This window comes from Xiphophorus couchianus, chromosome 3, assembly GCF_001444195.1.
Source record: "Xiphophorus couchianus chromosome 3, X_couchianus-1.0, whole genome shotgun sequence".
NCBI classification, from domain to species: domain Eukaryota; kingdom Metazoa; phylum Chordata; class Actinopteri; order Cyprinodontiformes; family Poeciliidae; genus Xiphophorus; species Xiphophorus couchianus.
In genome coordinates this window covers 3,784,331-3,809,275 of record NC_040230.1, presented here as the reverse complement: position 1 = coordinate 3,809,275, position 24,945 = coordinate 3,784,331, and the positions used below count along the sequence as shown (strand labels likewise).

At 37.7% G+C, this 24,945-nt stretch overlaps 3 protein-coding genes across 3 annotated transcripts; all 3 read right to left on the bottom strand.

The window, feature by feature from the left end:
* Positions 1-366: 366 nt before the first annotated feature.
* LOC114138377 (CD209 antigen-like protein E) lies at positions 367-7,038 on the bottom strand. The gene is made up of 6 exons (XM_028007594.1): positions 6,935-7,038; positions 2,776-2,889; positions 1,295-1,522; positions 1,038-1,201; positions 805-923; positions 367-728 (listed from the first exon to the last, which is right to left on the bottom strand). The coding sequence occupies exons 1-6, from the start codon at positions 6,993-6,995 to the stop codon at positions 587-589; spliced, it is 828 nt and encodes a 275-aa protein (XP_027863395.1). The 5' UTR covers positions 6,996-7,038; the 3' UTR covers positions 367-586.
* Positions 7,039-9,797: 2,759 nt separating this feature from the next.
* LOC114142318 (C-type lectin domain family 9 member A-like) lies at positions 9,798-14,754 on the bottom strand. The gene is made up of 7 exons (XM_028013541.1): positions 14,663-14,754; positions 12,247-12,324; positions 11,534-11,635; positions 11,030-11,338; positions 10,788-10,948; positions 10,572-10,684; positions 9,798-10,499 (listed from the first exon to the last, which is right to left on the bottom strand). Exons 1-7 carry the CDS (start codon positions 14,721-14,723, stop codon positions 10,379-10,381), a joined length of 945 nt encoding a protein of 314 aa, XP_027869342.1. The 5' UTR covers positions 14,724-14,754; the 3' UTR covers positions 9,798-10,378.
* A 6,154-nt stretch (positions 14,755-20,908) lies between these two features.
* LOC114142317 (C-type lectin domain family 4 member G-like) lies at positions 20,909-24,810 on the bottom strand. The gene is made up of 7 exons (XM_028013540.1): positions 23,745-24,810; positions 23,263-23,340; positions 22,501-22,605; positions 21,780-22,025; positions 21,523-21,686; positions 21,298-21,410; positions 20,909-21,221 (listed from the first exon to the last, which is right to left on the bottom strand). Exons 1-7 carry the CDS (start codon positions 23,878-23,880, stop codon positions 21,095-21,097), a joined length of 969 nt encoding a protein of 322 aa, XP_027869341.1. The 5' UTR covers positions 23,881-24,810; the 3' UTR covers positions 20,909-21,094.
* Positions 24,811-24,945: the final 135 nt, after the last annotated feature.

Genomic DNA, 24,945 nt, shown 5'->3' with positions numbered 1-24,945 from the left:
AAGGAGAGATAACGGGAGAGACTTCGGATTTCACAGGTATCTGTGAAATCTTATCTCATGTTTCTCTGTACCCAAAATGACCGTAGAACCCAGGAGGTCAGGACGCAGCTGTTGGCTCTTTTGTTCTACCAGAGAGCAAATGGCCTTTGATCTTTGGTGTAAATTAGAGGGAGTTTCTAAGTTTCTCTGAGTGCCTAAGGTTACGCCTTAATGGAATATATTAAAAAGGAAAGACACACCTTCAGTATAAGACTTCGTGTACAGGAGTAAAAATTCAGAGAGCTGCCACTATTTTGCTTTTTTGCATCGGCTCTCTCCAAAGACGTGTCTTTGTTTTGTTTTTTTGTTTGTCTTTGTTTGTCTGTCTTGTCTGTCTTTGTCTGTATAAGGTAAAGAATGCATATCTCTGTTCCTCTGCAGCTTTGTTGTTGATTCATACGTTGCTTTGTATGGGATTAAACTCTGTAACTCTGTGACGTTAACACGCATTGTTGTTTTCCTTGTGGCCGCACATCGCCCGCTGAGAGGGCCTGGGAGTTTGAGGAAGAGAGAGAGAGCCAAACTTTTTTCTAAAGTTAATTTTAAATTATTCTTCCTTAACAACAGATAAAGCCTTCTTCTCACAGATCCAGCCGTTTCTTTTAGTACAGCTCACTGATGTCCATTCTCGGTTCTGGAGAGAAGTTACACATTGACCATCAGTTGCAGGCTGTTGTTGTATCCAGGCTCTATGGAAAAACATCAGATAAATGAAGGCTGATTGATTTATTTCATATAAAGCTTAAGAAACAGTGAGTCTCTCACTGATTGGTCAGATCACTTCCGTCCATCCATTTCCATTTCCCTCCTTCATCTCTGAGACCAATCCAGAACCCTTTTATTAAACCATCGCCGTCCTTCCAGCTAGTGCCATCAACAAACTTCTGTGGAGAATGAGACAAAAAGGATTATATATATTTCCTTCCTTTCTATAACTAACAGTTGATGTTGAAAATATATTTGCAATTCATATAAACAGTTTCTGAACCTGTCTTTACCTTTTCTTCTTCATTTCCAACAATAGTCAGATCTGAACTCTTTCTTCTGCAGTCTTCTCGTGCTTCTTCCCAGGTTTTCTGATTCCTAGGTACAGCATCATTAACTGCATAGCAGCTGGACTGAGAGTGAATCCAGCCTTTCGGACAAGAACTATAACGATTCACTGAAACAACAGAGATCAACTAATAAATATTTGGACTGATCAATATAATTATAATTAGGTATAATCTTTTACCATAAGGAAATCTGAACATACCATTGTTTTCTTTGGGACAGTGTTCATCAAGGATCTGCTGAACTTGACTGTGTTTCTGGTCTTCACAAGTTTTTATTTTTTCTCTGAGAGTTTTCATTTTTGTCTGCAAGTCGTGGTTGTTCTGTTTAACTTGACTAATTTCTGCTGTCAGGTGTGAACTTTTTTTTTCGCAGCTTGTGACGTTTTGAGCCAAGGTTTTGAAATCAGAACTGATTTTGTTGTTGAGGTCTGCAAAATGGAAATATTTTGATTACATGATGACAAGTGAACGATTAGATATATCGGATTCTGAACAGCACACATGTATATGCTTCAAGCGACTCATCGCCCTGAGGGAAAACATCGGGTTCATCATGAAACTGCTCTGACGGCTCGTTAGGTGACCACCGCATGTGGTATTTATATTTCTATTTATTTATCTTTGTTAATCTGCTCTGTACAGTTTCTGAAAAAACAAACAGTGGTTTGGATTTGGGGAGATTGAAGGTCTTGCACTAAATGTAGCGAAACAAGCAGAGCGAAATTGTTGGGTGCTGGAGTTTGGTCTTGTTGGGAGCTGTTTTTTCCACCAGGAGGAGCCATGAGGTTGCGGTCTGTTGGAGGGCGGCTCCCGCGCACCGGTGCGTAATTGGCATAATCATCGCCAGCATAAGAGGAGCAGGCGGCGGGTTCTCCAGCGCCAGAGTGTTATGCCAGTAATGGTACCCAGAGCCCCCTGAGTTATTTCTCTGTTCTTTCTCCGAGAATCCAACTCATAGTAATCCATCGTTGTTTTCCTGTTTTCAGGTGCTTCTTCGTGACGCAGAGTATTCTTCTTGTGAGGACCGTGTTCTGGCCTTTGGATTTCCCTCCCTCGTGACCCCGTGGATCTATACAAACTGGTTGCCCGAGTTCCACCGTCTGATTCCAAGCAGTTTCCTGAAAGCTCCAGCTGGCAGCCGGACCTCTCCTCCGTTTTCCTCCACTCCCATACTCAGCTGTCCGCCCTCCAACGACTTTCCCATCCGCAACCTCGGAGAATCCTCCAGCCTTCGGATGCCGGACCAGATTCCTTCACCTTCCGTCAGCCTTCCATGCTCCAGACCCCTAACCTGAGTTCCCCCGGCGGATGCACCTCACCTCACCCACACAAAGACGATCCCGATCCAGTCACTTCAAGAAATCATTTACCAAACCAAATATTTATCTGTTTTGAAAAGGAAATAAACTTTATTTATCTGATTCTTTGTGCATGTGGGTCAAGCGTGTAGCTTCAAATATGACAGAAACGATCCAAAATGCCAACATGCAGTGACTGGCTGCTGCCAAGAAGACACAGGAAGATGCAATTTTATATTTTGTTGATTTGTTCTAAAGAAGTATGTTTTTGAGGTTTGTCATGTTGTAAATTTTATATAGAAGGAAAGTTTGGTTGTTCATGAACATCAAAAGTTTCTAATATCTTCCTGTTTCAGTCTTAAAAATGTTCTTTACATACTTACAGTAGACACGGACTCCAATAAAGGCCATCACCAAAATCACATATAGAATCCCAAAACAATAAACCAACTTCTGATACAAGCGACGTCTTTTTGCTTCTTTGTCTGACAAAAGTCCTGCAGAGACCAAAGAGAAAATATGACAGACATTTTTATTTGGACAAAACTACAGCAAGTTAAATCTTGTTTGCATTATTTCATTTTAAAATGTTACAAAAATATTGTCATCATTTAGTAAAGAAAGACGGTGGAGAAAAGTGAGTCTTAAAGCCTGTGAAACAAACATAGTAAACAAGTTACTGAGAGGGACGGTGGGCTTGAGATGGGTTGCTAGTATTATAAGCAAAGTTAACCAAACTAAATTTAAACTTTTCGTTCAAATAAGATTATGTTCACAGAGCAATAGAATAGGGTAAAAATATAAGGAATATAACTGCAGCTGAGGGCAACTTTATGTTTCTGAAAACAAAAGCACAATGCTCTAAAAATGTAGACATAGTGTAAACAATTCCTCGACTATGAAATAAGCAAAAAATATTACAATGAAATTACCAGAAGTCTTGGAGATCTGTTTATTAAAATAAGGGATGTACAAGAATGATAGCCTGAAAACTAAAAATTAAGGCATAAGGCATGTTTTTTATTGTATTTATTTTACAATAATTGTCTTATGCAAACATATAAAGACAAGAACATCCTTATCCCAGATCGCATTTTACATCTTATTAATATCTTATTTTTGCAGTTCTTCATTTGAAACATTTGACATATACATGTTGTTTGATCCTGACTCTGGTTTAAAACTTTTTTGCAGTAATGTTTGCTTGCATGGACTCATTCCTTTGTCCAGACATGGTTTTAATAATTTGTTACTGATTCATACATTTGGTCAATCAATTCCTTGTAATCCAAATGAACACATTAGGTGAAAGAGTGAGCTTTCAGCTGAGTAGTAAACAGCACATCAACTGGTTTATTCATTTTTCTAAAACAAAAAATGTTTTTTTGTTTTAGAAAAACAAAAAAACATTCTGTCATTTGAACAGACAGATACAGGATGTATCTGTCTGTTCAAATGACAGATACATTCAGTCATTTGAACTACATTATTATTCAACATGGCTGAGATTCAACAGTGTCACAATTATGTGAATTTTCTTTCTCCTTTTGTCCTTCACATCCTCATTTTCAGGTTTCTTTCCAAAATGATCCCATCTCTCGCCTGCATCCTTTAACCGTCACCCCATGAGTCTAATCTTAGCTCTAGCATCTCCTCTCCAGGCAGTCATCTTCTCACTTTTAATCCATTCCCTCTTCTATCTTTTTCTCATTATGACAGTAATGTACAGCCGGCCCCTTGCACCTGTTAAACACTATCTCATTGCATCATCGCAGCACCCAGCTGGCCTTCATCTACCACCATCCATCCATTCCATGCCTAGTGGCGTCCCCAGCTGGCCTTTATCTGCCAGCTTCACATCACTTTTCCCCCTTTCACAGTAATGTCGACTTTTGCAGACTCAAGTCCCAGCCCGTAAGCCCGAGTTAGTGTAGCCTCTCCCACCTGGCCTTAGCTCTCCCTTTTTGGGGGATGACATTCCTAACCAGCATCGGGAATGTTCATCCAAGCTTATTGCAATTCACAGCTCGATGTCCTCAGCCGGGGCCCAAGCGCCAACGAACTTTAATTTATGTATGTCTGTTTTAATAGCTGTCTTTCTCTGTCTGAGTCTCTCCAGATTGAACTGAAAACATTTCGTTATTGCAGGCCCTTCCTTATTTCTGGTGCATAGGCATCCATTCTATAAATTAATCAAAAATGAGATCAGTGAGCTCAGTCTAAATCCTGCATAAAGTCATGTTAATTTCAGTTCTCTCTTTACATTTTTTTCTTTGCGTAGTAACGAGAGCAGGCACAATTTTATACTGTGACTTTCTTTTGCTTCTGGTGTTGTTAAAGTACATGCTGATCAATTTGTAACAGTTCGTGGTGTGTCACAATGAGATTATTAACAGCACAGTTTTTACAGTGGTTCAACAGGTATTTGAAATAGTTTTGGTGAAAAGGGTAAAATATGCATAGTCTCAGCTTAGTCATTGTTTTTTCTGCTGTTTATCGTGAACCAAAACTTGCACCTTTTACTGGTGATGTTAAAGTTAACTGAGCCTGTCAGAGAAGAGTTTACACATGCAATGATGACAAGTGGTTTTTATCTACAAAGTTCCCGCAGGAACCAAATTTTTACTTGAGAATTTCTCAGTCAGCAGCATTAATCACTTCACACACAACAGTGATTATAACCATAAGCAGTAACATGCTAGTCAAAGGATTATTAAAAAATGTAAACATAAAAAGGGTCTCTTGTTTTTGAAAACAACAGAAGTGCACAGGACTTTGTTGTCTGCCATCTCTACAGTCTTGCTGTTAAAGTGGTTTGTCAGCAAGAGGAAAGTAAATTGTGAGCAAAAGAGCAGTGTTCATCGGAAGTAGACATTTCCTGTCATTCACAAGTCTGTTTAAAGGCAAGGCAAGGCAACTTCATTTCTATAGCACCTTTCAGCCAAAGACTGTCCAAGTGCTTGAACAAGAAAATTAAAAAGTACATTCAAAAAATCAAGCAAATTAAAAATAGACAAAATAAGCATTAAAATTTTGAGTATAGTGAATGAATAGAATTTAAAAAAATAAGAATAAGTAACATCAAATTAGAAGGTTTTTAACCTTGTTTTAAATAAACTCAAGGTAGGGGCAGTCTTACAATGAGCAGGAAGTTTATTCCAGAGTGTTGGGGCAATAAAAACTAAAAAGCTGCTTCACCATGTTTAGTGCAGACTCTTGGAATAACAGGTTTGATTCTGATTATCTTAAAAGTCTGGGTGGTATATATGGTTGAAGAAGATCAGAAATGTAGTCTGGGTTTCTATTTTGAAGTGCTTTGTAAACTATTAAGGAGATTTTAAATTCTATTCTTTGAACAACAGCCAGCCAGTGCAGGGATCTTAGAACAGGACTGATATGGTTATCTCTTTTTGTTTTAGTTAGGACTCTTACAGCAGCATTCTGGAGAAGCTGGAGCTGTCTTACTGCTTTTTTTGATATTCCAGTAAAAATGCCATTGTAGTAATCAAGTCTACTAAAAACAAAGGCATGAACTAATTTTTCAGAATCTTGTAGGGACATGAGTCGTCTAATTTTAGCAATATTTTTTAGATGGTAGTATGATGTTTTTATGATAGATTTGATGTGGTTATTAAAGTTCAGATCAGGATCTATGATCACCCCCAGATTCTTGGCTTCGTCAGAGCATTTTAATCCAACAGACTGAAGGTGGGTGATTATATTTAATCTATGCTCTTTTGGTCCAAATACTAATATTTCAGTTTTATTTTTATTTAGTTGGAGAAAATCTTGGCACATCCAGACATTAATCTGCTCAATACATTTAGTGAGTATTTGAACCTGACTGTAATCTCCTGGTAAAAGACTAATGTATAGCTGTGTGTCATCAGCATAGTTGTGGTATTCTATCTTATTATTTTGTATAATTTGAATTAATGGAAGCATATAGATGCTTAGTGAACTCCATAGGTAATTTCATTCAGCTTGGATTTAAAGTTGCCTATGGACACAATAAAGGTTCTGATGAACAGGTAAGATTTCAGAGGGGGGAGGGGAGGGGGCAGTGGGTTAAACCCTGGGTGTGGTTGTTCTTTGACTTTAACATAGCATTGTCTGCAAATTAATTTTAGATTTTTAAAAATGTATAAATATTGTAGAAGGGTATATGCGTTTGTGACAGGTGTTTTCTCAAGTGGTGAATCAGTATGCATAGAAGATAAATTAACTTACAATGTTTAATGAGTGTGATCCTTTAATTACGTTTAATTACACTTTTTCAACCATAATCAGCATCTAATAAGATTTCCTGGTCAGTTAAACTTTTTTTTTACACGTTGTATTGAAACATTAAATAGATTCTTAATTAAATGTTTGAAAAAAATTACAATTTATTAAGTGGTTTTATCTACAAAGTTCCTGGAGGAACCAAATTTTTATTTGAGAATTTCTCAGTCAGCAGCTTTAATCACAACAATGATCATAACCATAAACAGTAACATGTTAGTCAAAGGATTATTAAAAAAATGTAAACATAAAACACACCTCTTGCCGATCTCTTGTTTCTGAAATCATCAGAAGCGTACTGGACTTCGTTGTCTGACATCTTTACAGTCTTCCTGTTAAAGTTCTTTGTCAGCAAGAGGCGAGTAAATCACGAGAAAAAGAGCAGTGTTTATCGGAAGTGGACATCTTATGTCACTCACAAGTCTATTTAAAGCTCCCATAATTTTGAACTTCAGCTTTTTTAAGTCATAAATCACTCTTGTAGAAAAAATATTCACAACATAAAGAGCTTTAGTATCATGTAAAACATTCAGAATTCGGTGAATGCACTCACTACCGTAATACCGTAAAAATACATTTTATCTTTTGCAGCCTCAAAGGAGGAAGAGGTTAATTACACTGTTCTCCATTTTTACAAAGCTTCACACATAAAAGTTGTATTATCCCACAGTGGGTTAAACCCTAGTAGTGGCTGTTCTTTGTTGACCAAAACTTGATCTTTGACTCTAACTTAACATTGTCTGTAAATTAATTTTAGACTTTTAAAAATGTATAAATGTTGTAGAAGGGTATATGTGTTTGTGACAGGTGTTTTTTCAAGTGATGAATCAGTATGCATAGAAGATAAATTAACTTAGAATGTTTAATGAATGTGATCCTTGTGAAAGCCAGAAATTTTCTCTTCATGAAAATTGCGTCAAATGCAGAAAAATGTTTGTTATAGAAATGGAATTTCAGTGTAAAGCAGGAATGTGCTTGTAGTTAAGCTGAATTTGTTCAGGGGATTAGTGAATGAGATATGTTTTGATATTCTCCATATGCTGTCATCCGTATGCCGATGTAATTCCATCGGTGAGAAAAGCAGACATGAAGCTTAGTATTTCCTCCTGTTGCAATGTTGAGTCATATTTGCTGTCTTTCATTGAGTGAGAGCTTTTCATATCCTCCTGCTTAACTTTGGGGTAACTTGACTCAGAATTGAGTTACTTTGTTATTATTTCCTGTTCTAAAACCATAAATCCTGAGCATCACAGAACCTGGCAGGTTTATTCGGAGTAACTGCCTCCTATTCAGAATTTGTCTATCCAACTTTCTGGAATGGGCCTCAGGAGGACAAACAAGAAATAAAAATAAAAGAGAAAATGTGCTCTTAAATGGATTTTTGGTGTTAAAATGTTATTTCAGCGTCATAATTATGACATTACCCGTATTTTCTTGGCAGAAAAACAAGAAGGTGGTGACAGTTTAGAATCTCCCCAATTTGCAGGGGAATAAAAATCTTGGTTTAGTTTGAGGAACAGCCACTATCTGTCAATTTTAAATTTAAGAAAACTGTCTGTAGCTCTTTGTAAGTAAATGAACATAAACAGACAACAATGTATCTAATACCAGATGCCCATGTTATCTGAAGAGGATGTGTTGATGAATCTAAGCTGTTTACTTTGGAGTGAACATAGGAATGATGATCTTTTTTATGTAACCCAGGAACAATATTTTTTTGTGGAGCTTTAATGAACAGGCTACATGAAAATATGAAACAGAGTCAACTGTCAGTCTCGCTACAGTTTCAGTCACAATAATAATGGTAAAACAAGTATATGAATCTAAGCATTTAACAACATACATAATCACCTCAATATTTAAAATGTCATGATTTCATGACCCCAGCCTTTTTATAAGAAGTAATGCAGCAGCGTTTGTTGGCCACAAATCATTAACTGTGACAAATTAGTTGGAGAGCCAGGAAATACATCAGCCATCAGCCAATTTGTCATGAATGTAAATACTTTGTGTGGCACAGAAACAAAATGTAGAAAAGATTTTTAAAGATGTTAAGTAAATATTGTGTCATCTGGAGAGCGTTACTCTACAGTCACACTGAAGTGACCCAAATTTGATTTTTCTTAACTTATGCAACCCATATCTGATCTTTTCATGACAGTCTGTCTAAAAAAACAGACTAGATTTTTACAAACCCTGACAACTTGGATATATGGTTCTAAATCTGATCTGTATCTAATCTTTTTAAAGTGACCTGTGTCTGTGGGCCAGGTCGCATTCATCCGACCTGAACGTCATTGAGCCTTGACAAATGTCACTATTCTGGGTCCTGATACACGGAAACTATTTAGCAACAACCTGAAGAGTGACATGCAGCAGCAATTTAAGTTTTTGCTACACATAAAACAGGAAAGGTCATTCCACCAGTTTGGGAGTATTTGAGACATCTAAGCCAAAAAAGTAATCAATACTTATCGTCATTGGCAACTGATATCGATTACATGGAAAGCTTATATTGTGATAAGTTTTTCAGCCATATTGTCTAGTTAGTTTTTTTTTTTTCCTTATATCTACACACAATAACTCTTAACAACAAAGTGAGAAATGACTAAGTGAATTATCCTCATTCATCCTTTATTTCTAAGAGGTAAAGAACATCACTGAGCTAAATATTGATTGAAATTGTTAATAATAGAGTTAATGATGAAATATAAAAATATTTTGGGGGAAAGTTTTGGATTCTGACACAACTGCGTATTAAAAAAATCCCTGAGTCAAATTGACCTGGGAAGATCATTGCTGTGCCTCAGAAATGAACATAATTGGAAGGGTAATGAAAAACAAAAATAAATTTTACAGGGGTAGTAACAGGGTAAACAAGATGTGCAACATAGGCAGCAAGCGGTAATTATAAAGGGAGAAACCAGTAATGAACAATGAAACCGGAGCTATATTCATTATAGCGTATTGACTGAAGAGAATGTGCTGATGTTTCTAATCTGTTTACTTTAAAGTGAACATAGTAACGATGATCTTCTGTGTAGTCCAGGAACAATATCAGTGCCTGGTGGAGCTTTAGTGAGAAGGTGACAAGAAAACATGAAGCAGAGTCAGCTGTCACTGGCATTACAAACATTAGTTTTATTCACAATAACAATGTTAAAAGAAGCACATGCATCGAAACTTGTAATATGACACATCACCGCAACATTTAAAAATATTTCTATTATTTCGTCAAAGCAGTCATTTTTAGTAGTAACGCAGCACTCTCTGCTGACTTAAAATCGTCAACAGTAACAAAAGAAAAGCTCAAGAAAACAGAAACATCAGTCCTCAACTTCTTTTCAATGAGTTTTATTCATTTTGGCCCTGAAACAAACTGCAGAAAACCATTTCAAATGTGTGAAATGAATTATTGTATGTCACCGAAAGAAATTTACTTTTTCTAAATACTGTTCACTTCCTCAGAGTAAAATTATGTTGAGTTCAATAAAGGTGGAATGCACTCACTAAGCAATTTTACCGCTTAGATTATAACAAGTACAGTAATTAAAATAACACTGCTGTGTTAAATTCATTGAATAATAAACTATAACTGCTTAGATCTGGTGAAAAAATTTAACATTAGAACTATAAAATAGATATTTTGCTTTAATTTTTCTAAATAACCTATAGAAGTTGAATATTTCATGTCTGAACAGATTAACTCTTCTTCTCACAGATCCATGCGTTTTTCTTAGTACAGCTCACTGATGTCCATTCTCGGTTCTGGAGAGAAGTTACACACTGACCATCAGTTGCAGGCTGCTGTTGTATCCAGGCCCTAAGGAAAAGCATCAGTTAGATCAAGCTGGTAGATTTGTTTAATACAAATTTAAGAAATAATGTCTCTCACTGATTGGTCAGATCACTTCCATTGATCCATTTCCATTTCCCTCCTACAGCCAAGAGGCCAATCCAGTATCCTTTAATTCCTTGTTTATCCCAACTGGTGTCATCAAGAAACAACTGTATAGAGTGAGATAAAATGATTACATATTTATTTCACTTACACCACCAACAGAAAATATATATATAATTCACTTAAACAGTTTCCCAGCTCTGTCTTTACCTTTTCTTCTTCATTACCAACAACAGTCAGATCTGAAGTTTTTCTTTTGCAGTCGTCTCGTGCTTCGTTCCAGGTTCTATGTGTTGGAGGTTCAGCATCATTAACTGCATAGCAGCTGTACTGACAGTAAATCCAGCCACTCTCACAAGAACCGCTCCTTTCTGAAAAAGAGATCAACTAATAAACATTTGGATTGACCAATAGTAAGGAAAATCTTTTACTACAAGGAAATCTAAACATACTGTTGTTTCTTCTGTGACAGTATTCATTGATGATCCTGGGTTTCTGCTCATTCCAAGTTTTCTTCATGGTTTCTATTTGTCTTGTGAGAATTTCCTTATCTGTCTGCAGCTCCTGGTTTTTCTCTTTAACTCGACGAAGTTCTTCTGTCAGGTTTCGTTTTTGTTGTGTCAAATTGTGAACCTGGATGGTGAAACTTGAGCTGAGTTTGTTGCTAAGGCTTGTCAGGTTGATATTTTCCTCCAGCAGGAATGTTTTGTTTCTTCTCAACTGTGTCAGCTGCTGTTCATTACTTCTGTGCAGAAGTACAACTGCAAAAAGCACCAACATGTTATGGATTTCATAATAGTAATGCAGATTTAAACATATATGAGGTAATTTGTAATGTTTGTAATTTTGAGCTAAGGAAACATATTGGCTATACATCAGTTCAGTTTTTTGGGTCAGTATATTATCCCAGCTTTGATTGTCACCTCATTCATGACCTTTATCTTTTGCATACTTACAGTAAACGCTGACTCCAACGATAATCATCACCAAAATCACACACAGATTCCCAAAGCAACAAGCCAACTTTTGATACCTGTAGCTTCTTTCTGACAAAGGTCCTGCATATACACATCAGAAAATATACAAGACAACAGTTTAATGAGGGTAGAAGTTACATATAGCAAGAGAAACCTGATTCAGTGTGCAGTTTTATATTGAAATGTTCTAATTTTAACATTTTACAAAATTGATTGTCATAACTTAGCAAAGAAAGCTCCTTTGCTAAGTACTAGAAAAATAAGGAGCTTTACTGTCAGTAAATAAAAATATTACTCTTTATATTTCAGTTGCTTTTGCATGGTAACAGCAGCAGGCAGCATTTTGTGATGTTTTGTTGTTAAAATATATGTAGATCATTTCCCTCTGAAACTCCACAGTGTACAATGGTGCAGCACCATTTGTTACTGTAGTTTTCCAGCTATTTGTAGGAGTACGCCTATTTTTGAAATGGGATGATGCTCCGTTTAGTCATTGCTTTTGCTGACGCTTGGGGAGGAATTAAAGACAAAACTCAGTGAAATGTGTCAGTTTCCACTTGAAAAATATTCACGTCCTTTCTGTTGAGAGTTTATCTGAACTGAAACTTGCAAAAATTACTGAGTTGTTTCTATTAGAGTTAATATATGCTACGATATTGTTTTAGAATGTATTTATTTTTTCAACTACTTACCATTTGTGTCAAATGTTTGCTGAGACGTTTGGTTGTGTTTCTTCACTTCATCGTATACAATCTCTTCCTCTTTTTTAGCTGAAAGAAACGATGGCTCAAAAGCTTGCATTTGTTACACAATTAATTTTCTAAATCTTTTAAATTAAATGTAATCTTATTTGCTTGGAACTGAAAGTTTCTGTCAGTGTCTTTTCTTCCACCAGCATGTCTTCAGACTGAGGTAATTTAAAATAGATAGACATAGAGAGCATCCTGTAGCATCCATTTAAGTAAGAGATGATCCTTTCTTAAAAAGAGGAAAAGCATCCATCACAGGAAAATGAACAAAAAATGCTTTTTAAGAAACTTGCTTGTGCACACGCTGCTCACACCCTCCCTCTTGCTCTCTGCTATGCTACAGCATCTTTACAGTAGAGCTTGTCATTAATGCTAAGGCTGGTGAGCATGGCCACCAATGATGACAGATAAACAGTTTTCTTTTAGGGTAAGTTGTTTCTCTGTCCTTGACACATTGAACAGCGCGCATACACAGGGGTAATTGACAGCGCTATGAAACAATTCCTTAGTTGGTTTTCACCAGAAGGGATGCATTTGTACAGATCGCAATAGTCAGGGCCGTGCAGAGACCTTTGGAGGGGCGGGGGCTCAAATTTTAAAAAGGGGCACGTTGAACAAAAACACAGTATAACAACAACCCATATTAATCAAGAATCTAATTAACTATATTGAATGCCATCATTGCCATCATGAAGGGAAATGCAAAGCAAATATAGTCTACATTTTCCCCAACAAGTATAAAGTTTCTGTTTCTGCTGCTGACAGTCCTGGAGGGCTGATCTGATCTGAGACTGTAGCTGTTGAACAGACCAGACGAGAGAAGGTCTCTGGTTATGAAGTTATGAAATAAGCTAATTTGCTGCCATTTTACTAATTAAGCCCTAATAATATCTATTTAACCTCTAGAACAACCTGGCTGCAGACTGATTTATAGATCAAAAAACTCAAAGGGATTAACTCTATATAATAGTTTGATATTAGCACCTCTGAGACCTAGAATTATAAGACTGGAATATCAAGGCAAAGAAAACTCAGTGGCTGCTGGTAGGGGCCATTCAGGGGCCTCCAGACACTCAGGGGCCCCTAGAAATGGTTTAATTGTAACACAGACCGTAGATCTAAACCTGTAGCATCATTTATAGAGAATGACAATGTTATTACATTTTATTTAATGCATTCAGCTGAGAAAAAAATAAATGGCACATTTAGGATTTAATTAGGAAGTTTACTTTGTAAAAGTTTAAAGAATCATCTTTATAGTTTTATTGTTGTGTTACCATGGCTACAATTGGTGTAACCTTTGTGTTTGACTTGGGTTTGATCACAAATACATCACAGCAAATAACCAATAATCGGTGATTGATTTTAAACTGGGCCAATAAACCTGGTCTCCTTCTCACAGATTCACCTTATCTATATTTAAACATGTTAGTGATGCTGAGGCTCTTAGTAGGACGGGTTCCGGGGGGAGGAGGGTTCTGTCTAAGGCCCCATATTACCTTGGACCGGCCCTGCATGAACAGGCGCTGTGATGCGCATCTCTGGAATCCACCTGAAATTTACCTGGAATCTACCTGGAATCCCCCGGTGGCCCCTATCAGTCCCTCGATGCTTTGGAGACATTTTGATTCATCTCATTGTGGCATGTTTGGCTTTTTGCTGCGGTTCTAATTATTGCTACAATATTTTCTCTGATGTTTATTTTGTGAACTCTAAATGCTCTGGGCCGAATCTTCCATTAAGACTTGAGGTTCTGCAATAACTTCTATTTACAGCCGCGAACCTCCAGCCCAGATCCCGTCAGCAGGATCTGGGCTGATGCTATAAGCTCACTTGCTATCCTTGTGATAGATATACTTTATGTGGGATTTTCCAGCGTTGGTCCTTTTGCTGCACCATTAACTCCAACCATCTATCTCATACAACATGAATTGGTATATGCAAAACAAAAACTGTTACCTATTTCATAAAATATAAGCTTTACTTGTGGATGAACCAACTGTAACTGCAAATGTTTAATTATGCTCTGTTTAAAAAGAACAAAGCAAGATCAGCTTCTTGGAAGATTCCTTGGTTTGTTAAATTGTTTTCAACATATTTGATTACAACAATTGTTTCTTAATGTATGCTGTTGGATGTTTGAGACAGTCTAATCTGTGGGTTTACCCTCAGATGTGAAATTCTCAGATGTAAACTTTTTAACAGCTTAACAAAAAATTGTCTGTTCATGGAGAATTTCTCAGACTAGAGCTACCATATTTTAAATAAACTGACATTACACTCAACACATACATAACCTCAAGCACAAACAGCATCATATTAGACAGAGGACTTTTTAAAATATAAACACAAATCTCACCTCTTGGGGGTCTCTTGCTTTTGAAAACCACAGAAGCATACTGGACCTCGCTATCTTCCATTTCTACTGTCTTTACAGTCTTTAGGAGAAGTAGATATTTCCTGTTACTCATACGTCTGTTTTATGCTCTGGCAATTTTGAACTTCTGCTTTTTTGAAATCAGAAATATAATTTGCTTTATTAAGTCATCTGGGAAAAGAAGAAGACGTAAAACTTTCACAAAGAGCCTTTGTATTGTCAGCATATTCATTGGTATAAAATACAGAATTAAATCTGTGGAGTCACTGTAGCTCTAAGGCTATATATTATACACACACACACACATATATATATATATATATATCCATATACAGTATATATATATATATATATATATATATACATACATACATACATACATACATACATATACTGTATATATATATAAAAATTCCCTTCTCACCCACCGCGGGTGGTTCTTATCCTCTGAGCTCGGGTCCTCTACCAGAGGCCTGGGAGCTTGAGTGTCCTGCGCAGTATCTTGGCTGTGCCAAGGACTGCACATTTCTGGACTGAGATGTCTGATGTTGTTCCTGGGATCTGTTGTAGCCATTGGTCCAGTTTGGGGGTGACAGCCCCGAGGGCCCCGATGACTACAGGCACCACTGTGGTCTTCACCTTCCAGGCCCTCTCCAGTTCCTCCCTGAGGCCCTGGTATTTCTCTAGTTTCTCGTGCTCCTTTTTCCTGATGTTGCAGTCGCTTGGTATTGCTACATCTACCATAACGGCTTTCCTCTGTTGTTTATCCACTACGACAATGTCTGGTTGGTTTGCCATTACCATTTTGTCTGTCTGGATCTGGAAGTCCCACAGGATCTTAGCTCTGGCGTTCTCCGCCACCTTTGGGGGTGTTTCCCACTTTGATCTCGGGGTTTCCAGTCCATATTCTGCACAGATGTTTCTGTACACTATGCCTGCAACTTGGTTATGTCGTTCCATGTACGCTTTCCCTGCCAGTATCTTGCACCCTGCTGTTATGTGCTGGACTGTCTCAGGGGCCTCCTTGCACAACCTACACCTTGGGTCTTGTCTGGTGTGGTAGATCTGGGCCTCTATTGCTCTGGTGTTTAGGGCCTGTTCCTGGGCGGCCAGGCTGAGGGCCTCTGTGCTGTCCTTGAGTCCAGCTTTTTCCAGCCATTGGTAGGATTTACTGATATCAGCCACTTGGGTTATTTGCTGGTGGTACATCCCATGTAGGGGCTTGTCCTCCCATGATGGTATCTCTGGCACCTCAACCTCCATTCCCTGTTGTCTGAGACATTCACTGAGCACATTGTCTGTTGAGGCTTTGTCCCTGATGTATTTATGGATCTTAGTTGTTTCGTCCTGGACTGTGGTTCTCACACTCACTAGTCCTCTGCCTCCTTCCTTGCGGCTCGTGTACAGTCTCAGGGTGCTGGATTTGGGATGGAACCCTCCATGCATTGTTAGTAGTTTTCTAGTCTTAATATCCATGGCTTTTATCTCCTCCTTTGGCCAGCTAATTATTCCAGCGGGTATCTGATTACTGGCAGGGCATAGCTGTTTATCGCATGGATTTTGTTCTTGCCATTGAGCTGGCTTCTCAGGACTTGCCTTATTCATTGGAGGTATTTAGCTGTGGCTCCTTTCCTTGTGACCTCATCGAGGTTGCCATTTGCTTGTGGTATACCTAGGTACTTGTAACTGTCCTCTATGTCTGCCATTGTTCCTTCTGGGAGTGAGACCCCTTCTGTGCGGATGACCTTGCCCCTCTTTGTGATCAGCCGACCACACTTCTCTTGTCTGAATGACATCCCAATGTCTGTGCTGTAGATCCTGGTGGTGTGGATCAGTGAGTCGATGTCTCGCTCACTCTTGGCATACAGCTAAGAGTGTATATATATATATATATATATATATATATATATAGCCCTGCGACAGACTGGCGACCTGTCCAGGGTGTACCCCGCCTCTCGCCCGGAACGTAGCTGGAGGTGGGCACCAGCAACCCTCCCGACCCCATTAGGGACAAGGGTGAACAGAAAATGGATGGATGGATGGATATATATATATATATATATATATATATATATATATATATATCTGTGTGTGTGTGTGTGTCTTTTTTTTTCTTTTTTCTTTTGCAATGTTTAACACATGAAAGTCAGACCCTCCCTACTGTGGGTTAAACCAGTTTTCCTGTAACAGGCGTTTTGAAAATAACCACACAGTGAAAGACAGTGTGGTTATTCCTGTCTCGTACAGGAAGCTGAACAAGCTTTCTGTCTTAATCATCTGAGTTGTTCAGTGAACTGTACCCAGAATGAAAGCTGAGTAAAACACAGCTAAATAAAAACTTAAACTTGAAGTATTGCTTTCACACAATTAACCGGATAATGCTTTAATTTAATATATTATTCATTGAGGAGTCATATCAGGCCATCAAACATTAGCTAACATTAGCAAACAGGTTTTGTTATTATTAGGTGATGTGATGCTTTAAAACACAGATTATTATTATTATTATTATTATTTGATAACATATTATTATCAATACATAATTGATAATATATATCAATTACATATTGATATATATAATTGATATGTATTATATATATCATAATATATATGATATATATAATATCATATATATTATATATTATATTATATATATAATATATTATAAATATTATATATATAATATATATATAATATTATATATATATATATATATATAGATAGATATTGGACATCTTTGTTGTCATCGAGGTTGCCATTTGCTTGTGGTATACCTAGGTACTTGTAACTGTCCTCTATGGCTGTTATTGTTCCTTCTGGGGTCTCACTCCCAGAAGGAACAATGGCAGACATAGAGGACAGTTACAAGTACCTAGGTATACCACAAGCAAATGGCAACCTCGATGAGGTCACAAGGAAAGGAGCCACAGCTAAATACCTCCAATGAATAAGGCAAGTCCTGAGAAGCCAGCTCAATGGCAAGAACAAAATCCATGCGATAAACAGCTATGCCCTCTCAGTAATCAGATACCCTACTGGAATAATTAGCTGGCCAAAGGAGGAGATAAAAGCCATGGATATTAAGACTAGAAAACTACTAACAATGCATGGAGGGTTCCATCCCAAATCCAGCACCCTGAGACTGTACACGAGCCGCAAGGAAGGAGGCAGAGGACTAGTGAGTGTGAACCACAGTCCAGGACGAAACAACTAAGATCCATAAATACATCAGGGACAAAGCCTCAACAGACAATGTGCTCAGTGAATGTCTCAGACAACAGGGAATGGAGGTTGAGGTGCCAGAGATACCATCATGGGAGGACAAGCCCCTACATGGGATGTACCACCAGCAAATAACCCAAGTGGCTGATATCAGTAAATCCTACCAATGGCTGGAAAAAGCTGGACTCAAGGACAGCACAGAGGCCCTCATCCTGGCCGCCCAGGAACAGGCCCTAAACACCAGAGCAATAGAGGCCCAGATCTACCACACCAGACAAGACCCAAGGTGTAGGTTGTGCAAGGAGGCCCCTGAGACAGTCCAGCACATAACAGCAGGGTGCAAGATACTGGCAGGGAAAGCGTACATGGAACGACATAACCAAGTTGCAGGCATAGTGTACAGAAACATCTGTGCAGAATATGGACTGGAAACCCCGAGATCAAAGTGGGAAACACCCCCAAAGGTGGCGGAGAACGCCAGAGCTAAGATCCTGTGGGACTTCCAGATCCAGACAGACAAAATGGTAATGGCAAACCAACCAGACATTGTCGTAGTGGATAAACAACAGAGGAAAGCCGTTGTGGTAGATGTAGCAATACCAAGCGACTGCAACATCAGGAAAAAGGAGCACGAGAAACTAGAGAAATACCAGGGCCTCAGGGAGGAACTGGAGAGGGCCTGGAAGGTGAAGACCACAGTGGTGCCTGTGGTCATCGGGGCCCTCGGGGCAGTCACCCCCAAACTGGACCAATGGCTACAACAGATCCCAGGAACAACATCAGACATCTCAGTCCAGAAATGTGCAGTCCTTGGCACAGCCAAGATACTGCGCAGAACCCTCAAGCTCCCAGGCCTCTGGTAGAGGACCCGAGCTCAGAGGATAAGAACCACCCGCGGTGGGTGAGAAGGGAATTTTTTATATATATATATATATATATATATAATATATCATATATATTATGAGCTTTATCTGAGCTTTATCTGTCTCATCAGAGTCAAAATTATAAGCTTACAAACACTGGAAAAAACATGTTTATAAATAAGAAAATAAAATGTCTAAAGTACAATAAAACAGGATTACTTTAGTGAGCACTTGTTTATTTGTAGCAAAGGATGCATCTGCATAAAAAAAAAACATCTAACATCAAGATCTGAAAGGTTCAGTCCTTTCTGCCGGTCTTAACATCAATACAGTGAAGGATCAATCTGGTGATTATTTAGTGGATTAACGGAGTGATAATTGTATGTAAAAGATGAATAACAGGAGATTATTTTTCCAACACAATTTAAACCAGGTAAAGAAACATAAACAGCAGCTCACTCCTACAAACTCCAGAACTTTACATGATGATAACAAATAGTGTGGCCAGTTGAGATTAGCTGAGGAAGGATGGCAGGAAGTCCGCGTCAGCAGATTTTATATTCGTCACCTCGGGGAGGCCACCAATTGGACATCTTTGTTGTCGTCTAGGAACCAATCAGAGACAGGCACCTGCACACTCATGTTTACATAATTAAGTTGACGACGCCAGTCGTAACATCGGTCAATACACTAAACCCAAACATCACATGTGCAGTGGTCTATCTGCCCCCAAAGTACAATGAAAACTTCAGAAATGATTTCAGAAATGCTAAAGTATGACTGGATTCTTATTGTTGGTTATTTTGTTATTCACGTGTGTCTTCCTGCTTTACATGTGGCTCAGTAATTTCTGAGGATTATTGGCTCTTTTAATATTATGCAGTCTGTGACTGGTCCTACAAACGAGCATGGACACACTCCTGATCTTGTTTTAGCTTATGGTTCACCAGTTTTTAACTTAGTGACACGTTTGTTTTTTTTAACCATATGCCTGTTTTATTGGATTATTTGATGAATTTGCCCTGCAACAAAACAAAACCCAGCTTTTCAGCTCAGGTCCCAGTCACAGTCCTTCTGCTTTATTTAAAATATTGTTTATCTGCTCCATGGAAAAACGTTTTGCACTTTTTTGTTGTGAAAGTCAATTGTATCAGGGCCCAGATTGAAGCTTCCTCTCATGACCCCTCTGCCTTTTGCCATATTCTGATTCTTTTCACAGCTTTCAACCTTGTCATTTTTGCAGGAGGTGGTTAGTCATCTAAAACCAACAAGTTCTCCAGATAATGCAGTTTATCTCACTGTAGGTCCTTCAGTTCTTTCTCTTGTGAACAGCAGTCTATCTTCAGATGTAGTTCCTGAAAATCTGAGATATGCAGTTGTCCAGCCTCGAATCAAGAAACCTGTACTTCAGCTTGCATTACACAGCACTTTACTGGAAGGTGAGTTGGGCAGGACCTAGTGAGTGAGAAACTGGCTTTGCTAAATAAACTCCATCCATCCATCCATCCATCCATCCATCCATCCATCCATCCATCCATCCATTCATCCATCCATCCATCCATCCATCCAATTTCTTCCGCTTATCCTGGTTTGGGTCGCGGGGGTAGCAGCTTAAGAAGGGAGGCCCAGACTTCCCTGTCCCCAGCCATTTATTCCAGCTTCTCTGGGGGAACCTCAAGACATTCCCAGGCCAGCCGAGAAACATAGTCTCTGTCCTGGGTCTTCCCCGGGGCCTCCTCCCGATGGGACGTGCCCGGAGCACCTCCCCAGGGAGGCGTCCAGGAGGCATCCTGACCAGATGCCTGAGCCTCAACTGGCTCCTCTCGATGTGAAGGAGCAGCGGCTCTACTCTGAGTCCCTCCCGGATGACGGAGCTTCTCACCCTTTCTCTAAGGGAGAGCCCAGCCACCCTATGGAGAAAACCCATTTCGGCCGCTTGTATCGATGATCTCATTCTTTCGGTCATCAATCAATCAATCAATCAATCAATCAATCAATCAATCAATCAAATTTTATTTGTATAGCACATTTCAGCAGCAAGGCATTTCAAAGTGCTTTACATCATATCAAACACAGAAACACAATGCAACATAGAATCAACAATCAAAACAAAGCATTAATTATTATTAAGTCAAGTTCCATAAACCATGCAAATTTACAGCTTTAATTCTTTCAGTTACTGCATCAATTATTATAATTATATCATTTTTCTTGTTATGGTTAATAGCTAAGTATAGTTGTTTATCTCTTGTGAGAAAATCTAAGCAGAATTTTTATATATTTTATGTTTAGGTTTTCCAAATAATAACCTGTATCTGAATATTTCATTTTAAACAGATAAAGCCTTCTTCTCACAGATCCAGCCGTTCCTGTCACTACAGTTCACTGATTTCCATTCTCGGTTCTGCAGAGAAGTAACACATTGACCTTCAGTTGCAGGCTTCTCTAACCAGGATCTACGGAGAAACATCAGTTAAATCAAGGCTGATATATTTGTTTTATACACAGTTTAAAAGATAATGTGTCTCTCACTGATTGATCAGATCACTTCCATCGATCCATTTCCATATCCCTTTTACAGCTCTGAGACCAATCCAGTATCCATTAATGTTGTCTTTAAACCAACTTTTGTCTTTAAGAAACATCTGTGGACAATAAGATAAAATTATTACATATTTACTTCACTTACAAGGCCAACAGTTTGTGCTGAAAATGTACTGGAGCTGGAAATTCATATAAACAGTTTCCTGTCTTTACCTTTTCTTCTTCATTGCCAACAACAGTCAGATCTGAACTCTTTCCTTTGCAGTCTTCTCGTGCTTCTTCCCAGGTTTTCTGATTCCTAGGTTCAGCATCATTAACTGCATAGCAGCTGGACTGAAAATCAAGCCAACCGTCCTGACAAGAAACACAGCGTCTCCCTGAAACAACAGAGATCAACTAATAAACATTTGGACTGGCCAATATAATTATTATTAGAGCTAATCTTTAGCCACAAAGAGATCTGAACATACCTTTGTTTTTGGGACAGTATTGATCAATGCTCCATTGAGCTCGACTGACATTCTGTTCATTTTTCATGCTTTCTATTTGCTCTGTGAGGTTTTTCTTCCATGTCTGCAGCTCCTGGTTTATCTTTTTAACCTGATTAAGTTCTGTTGTCAGGTTTTGGTTTTGTTGTGTCAGGTTGACATTTTTCTGCAGCAAGGCGGTTTGGTTGATTTCCAGCTGGTTCAACTTGCTCTTGTGAAGAAATACAACTGCACGACATCAAGATGTTACATATTACATATGGATAAAATATTTATAAAAACACATGTAGGATTTTGAAATCTTTAACAAAATTTGCTAAACAAAACCAATAGAAATGTATTCTGTTGTTCTAAAAGTACGAGGACTTTTTCTGTCCATTTCACATGTAAAATGAATCATTTTAAGAATATTCTTATTATTTTTGGAAGAAAACAACTAAAGTTTCAAACACCTGACTGTTTTAGTTTGTAAAGTACACAACCAGCAGCTACAGGATTTCCTTAATTAAAGATTTGGAATTCTTATATATTTTCAAAAGCAGAATAATTTAAAATGCATCTTTAGTTCTCTCTATTGGTTATTTTACAAGTAAACCCAAGGGAACCCATGTCTCCAGAATATGTAGACTGCATTACCACATGTTTTAACAGAGTTATCTCATTTATGTTTGTTATAGGTCACATGTTTACAGTACATACTTACAGACTCCAATCACGGCCAAGACCAAAATCACACACAGAGTCCCAAAGCAACAAGCCAACTTCTTATACCAGCAAAACCTTCTTTCCTCTTCATCTGGCAAAAGTCCTGCGGAAATTAATCAGAAAATATACAACATCCAGTTTAATGAGGACACAACAAACTTGCATCAGTATTTTTTGTTTTATATTGACATTTTTTTTATTTTAAAATGTTTAAAAATATATATTGTCATCATTTAACAAAGAAACATGGCTGAGAAAAGTTTTATTTTCAATTGAGAAATATAAAATTATTATTCTTGGTATCTACTGATTATCCTAAAGATTCAACAAAGCAATGTTTTCTGTCTTATTTGTGAATAAGTCATCCTAAATGCATCATACTGATCTTCCAGGCTTTCTGAGTTTTCAAAATGCACATCTTTGTTTATTGTCTCTTAAAGTCCCTAAGACTGTGTCAAGGTGAATTCATTAACAGCACCACTTGAAACTTTAGTACAGCAGCTTTTTGTGAAAAAAGCATATAATTAGAGAAAATGAGGAGATGTTCATAGTTTCAGTTTAGACAGTTGGCTCAGCTGCTGTTTGGTAAACAATTTATTTTTTTACATTTTGTGTTTTCTTATTAATTATTTTCTTTCTGATGAAAGTTAATCTGAACTGAAACTTGCACAACTTAGTGTTGAAATATTTGACCCTGTCTTGACAGTTTACACATACAGTAATTACATGTTTGCATCACCTTATTTATTTTACAACTTACCCTTTGTGTCAGATGTTTGCTGAGCTGTTTGATTTGGTATCTTCACTTCATCATACACAACCTCTTCTTGTATTTTAGCTAAAATAAATGAAAGTTCAAATGTCTTTAAGTATTGCAAAATAAATGTAATAAAATGTTAAAATTACATCGTTTTAACATCTTCTTTCCTGACATTGCAATTTATCACATTTGAAGAAACTGACGGCCTAAATAGATGGTAATAATCCTATTTACTTTTATTTTAAAAAAAATACTGACCATACTAAATGTCCTCCACACTTATTGGCACCAAGTAGAGATGTGGAAAAATACATAGATCTGTTCTGTATGAACATCATAGTGTAACAGGCAGAAACATAATGGTGGGCTCGCTATCTATCTCTACAGGTACCCCATTTTAATTAAATCCACATTACAGTCGACAGTGATCAGACAACCACAGATAGCATCATGTTAATAAAACATATCAACACAAAGCTCACCTCTTGGCGGTCTCTTGCGTTTGATAGCAACTGAAGCATACTGAACCTCGTCCTCTGCCATCTCTACAACCTTACTGCTAAAGTTTGTCTGGGTTGTTGGCAAGAACAAAAAATTGAGCAAGAAGCCGACCACCATTTAGCAGAAGTAAGAATTTCCCTTTAGTCACAAGTATCTTTTATGCTCTGACAATTTAAAACTTTTACTATTTTTAATATCTGGCATATCTTTGTGTTATTTTTGGCCTTTACAATGATCTGAGTGAAAGGAACAGAATGCAAACGAGCTTCATTCTTATGCTTGCAAAAAAAAAAAAAGAAAGAAATTTCCCCATCCCAGTCGTCTGTTATTACTTAAAAATGGGAGTGACAGATCTTGAGCCATCCAACAAAATATTTTGTGGTTTTAACACTGGCTTCTAGAAACCTGCAAAAGGGGGAAATAGTTGGGGTTGGGTCATATGATGGAATAAAGATTATTTTCCAAAAGGAAACAGCATATAGATGCTGAAAATATTATTTCATGTTGTGAATCAAGTTAGATACATCATATCAATAGCAGCTAACAACGATGATCTAAGTGTAAAATCGAAGGTTCCTCTTTCTGGACTAGATTCTCTCCTGGATTAAACAGCTGATAGCTCTCTGCTCAGGTCGGACGGGGGACATAACACTGGAAAATACAACAAAATGAACACAAAAACCATAGTTTGGGCTTTTTTAGTATGATTGAATCTTCGTTGCCTATTTCAGCACATTCATGAGAAAACAGGTCACAGCAGTAAAACATTATCAATTACAGAAGTACAAACCTAAAACCTCTAGAACTTCTTTTACATCAGTGTGTAAGTATCATCATCCCAAAGTGTCCCTAATAAAGTGGTCGATGTAACAGCTTTCTCTTTCTTCATAATTAAATCTAAATTGGGCAAAACAATTGTTGATAAATTAAAATCTTCTTGCCATAGAACATATTTGGCACTACACAAAGTGTTTGTCTTTTAGCAACCACACTTTTGGCTTTATCCTTAATTGTATAGTAAATAGGAAAACATCTATTCAATAACTTTCTTATAAGTAGACTTTGGTGGACATAAATCTGCTTTTAATTAATCCATAGTAATGAAAAAATTATTCCTAACCTTTATCATAAACTAAAGCAGCACCCTCTAGTGGCTGAGCAGAATCATTGCAGAATAATACA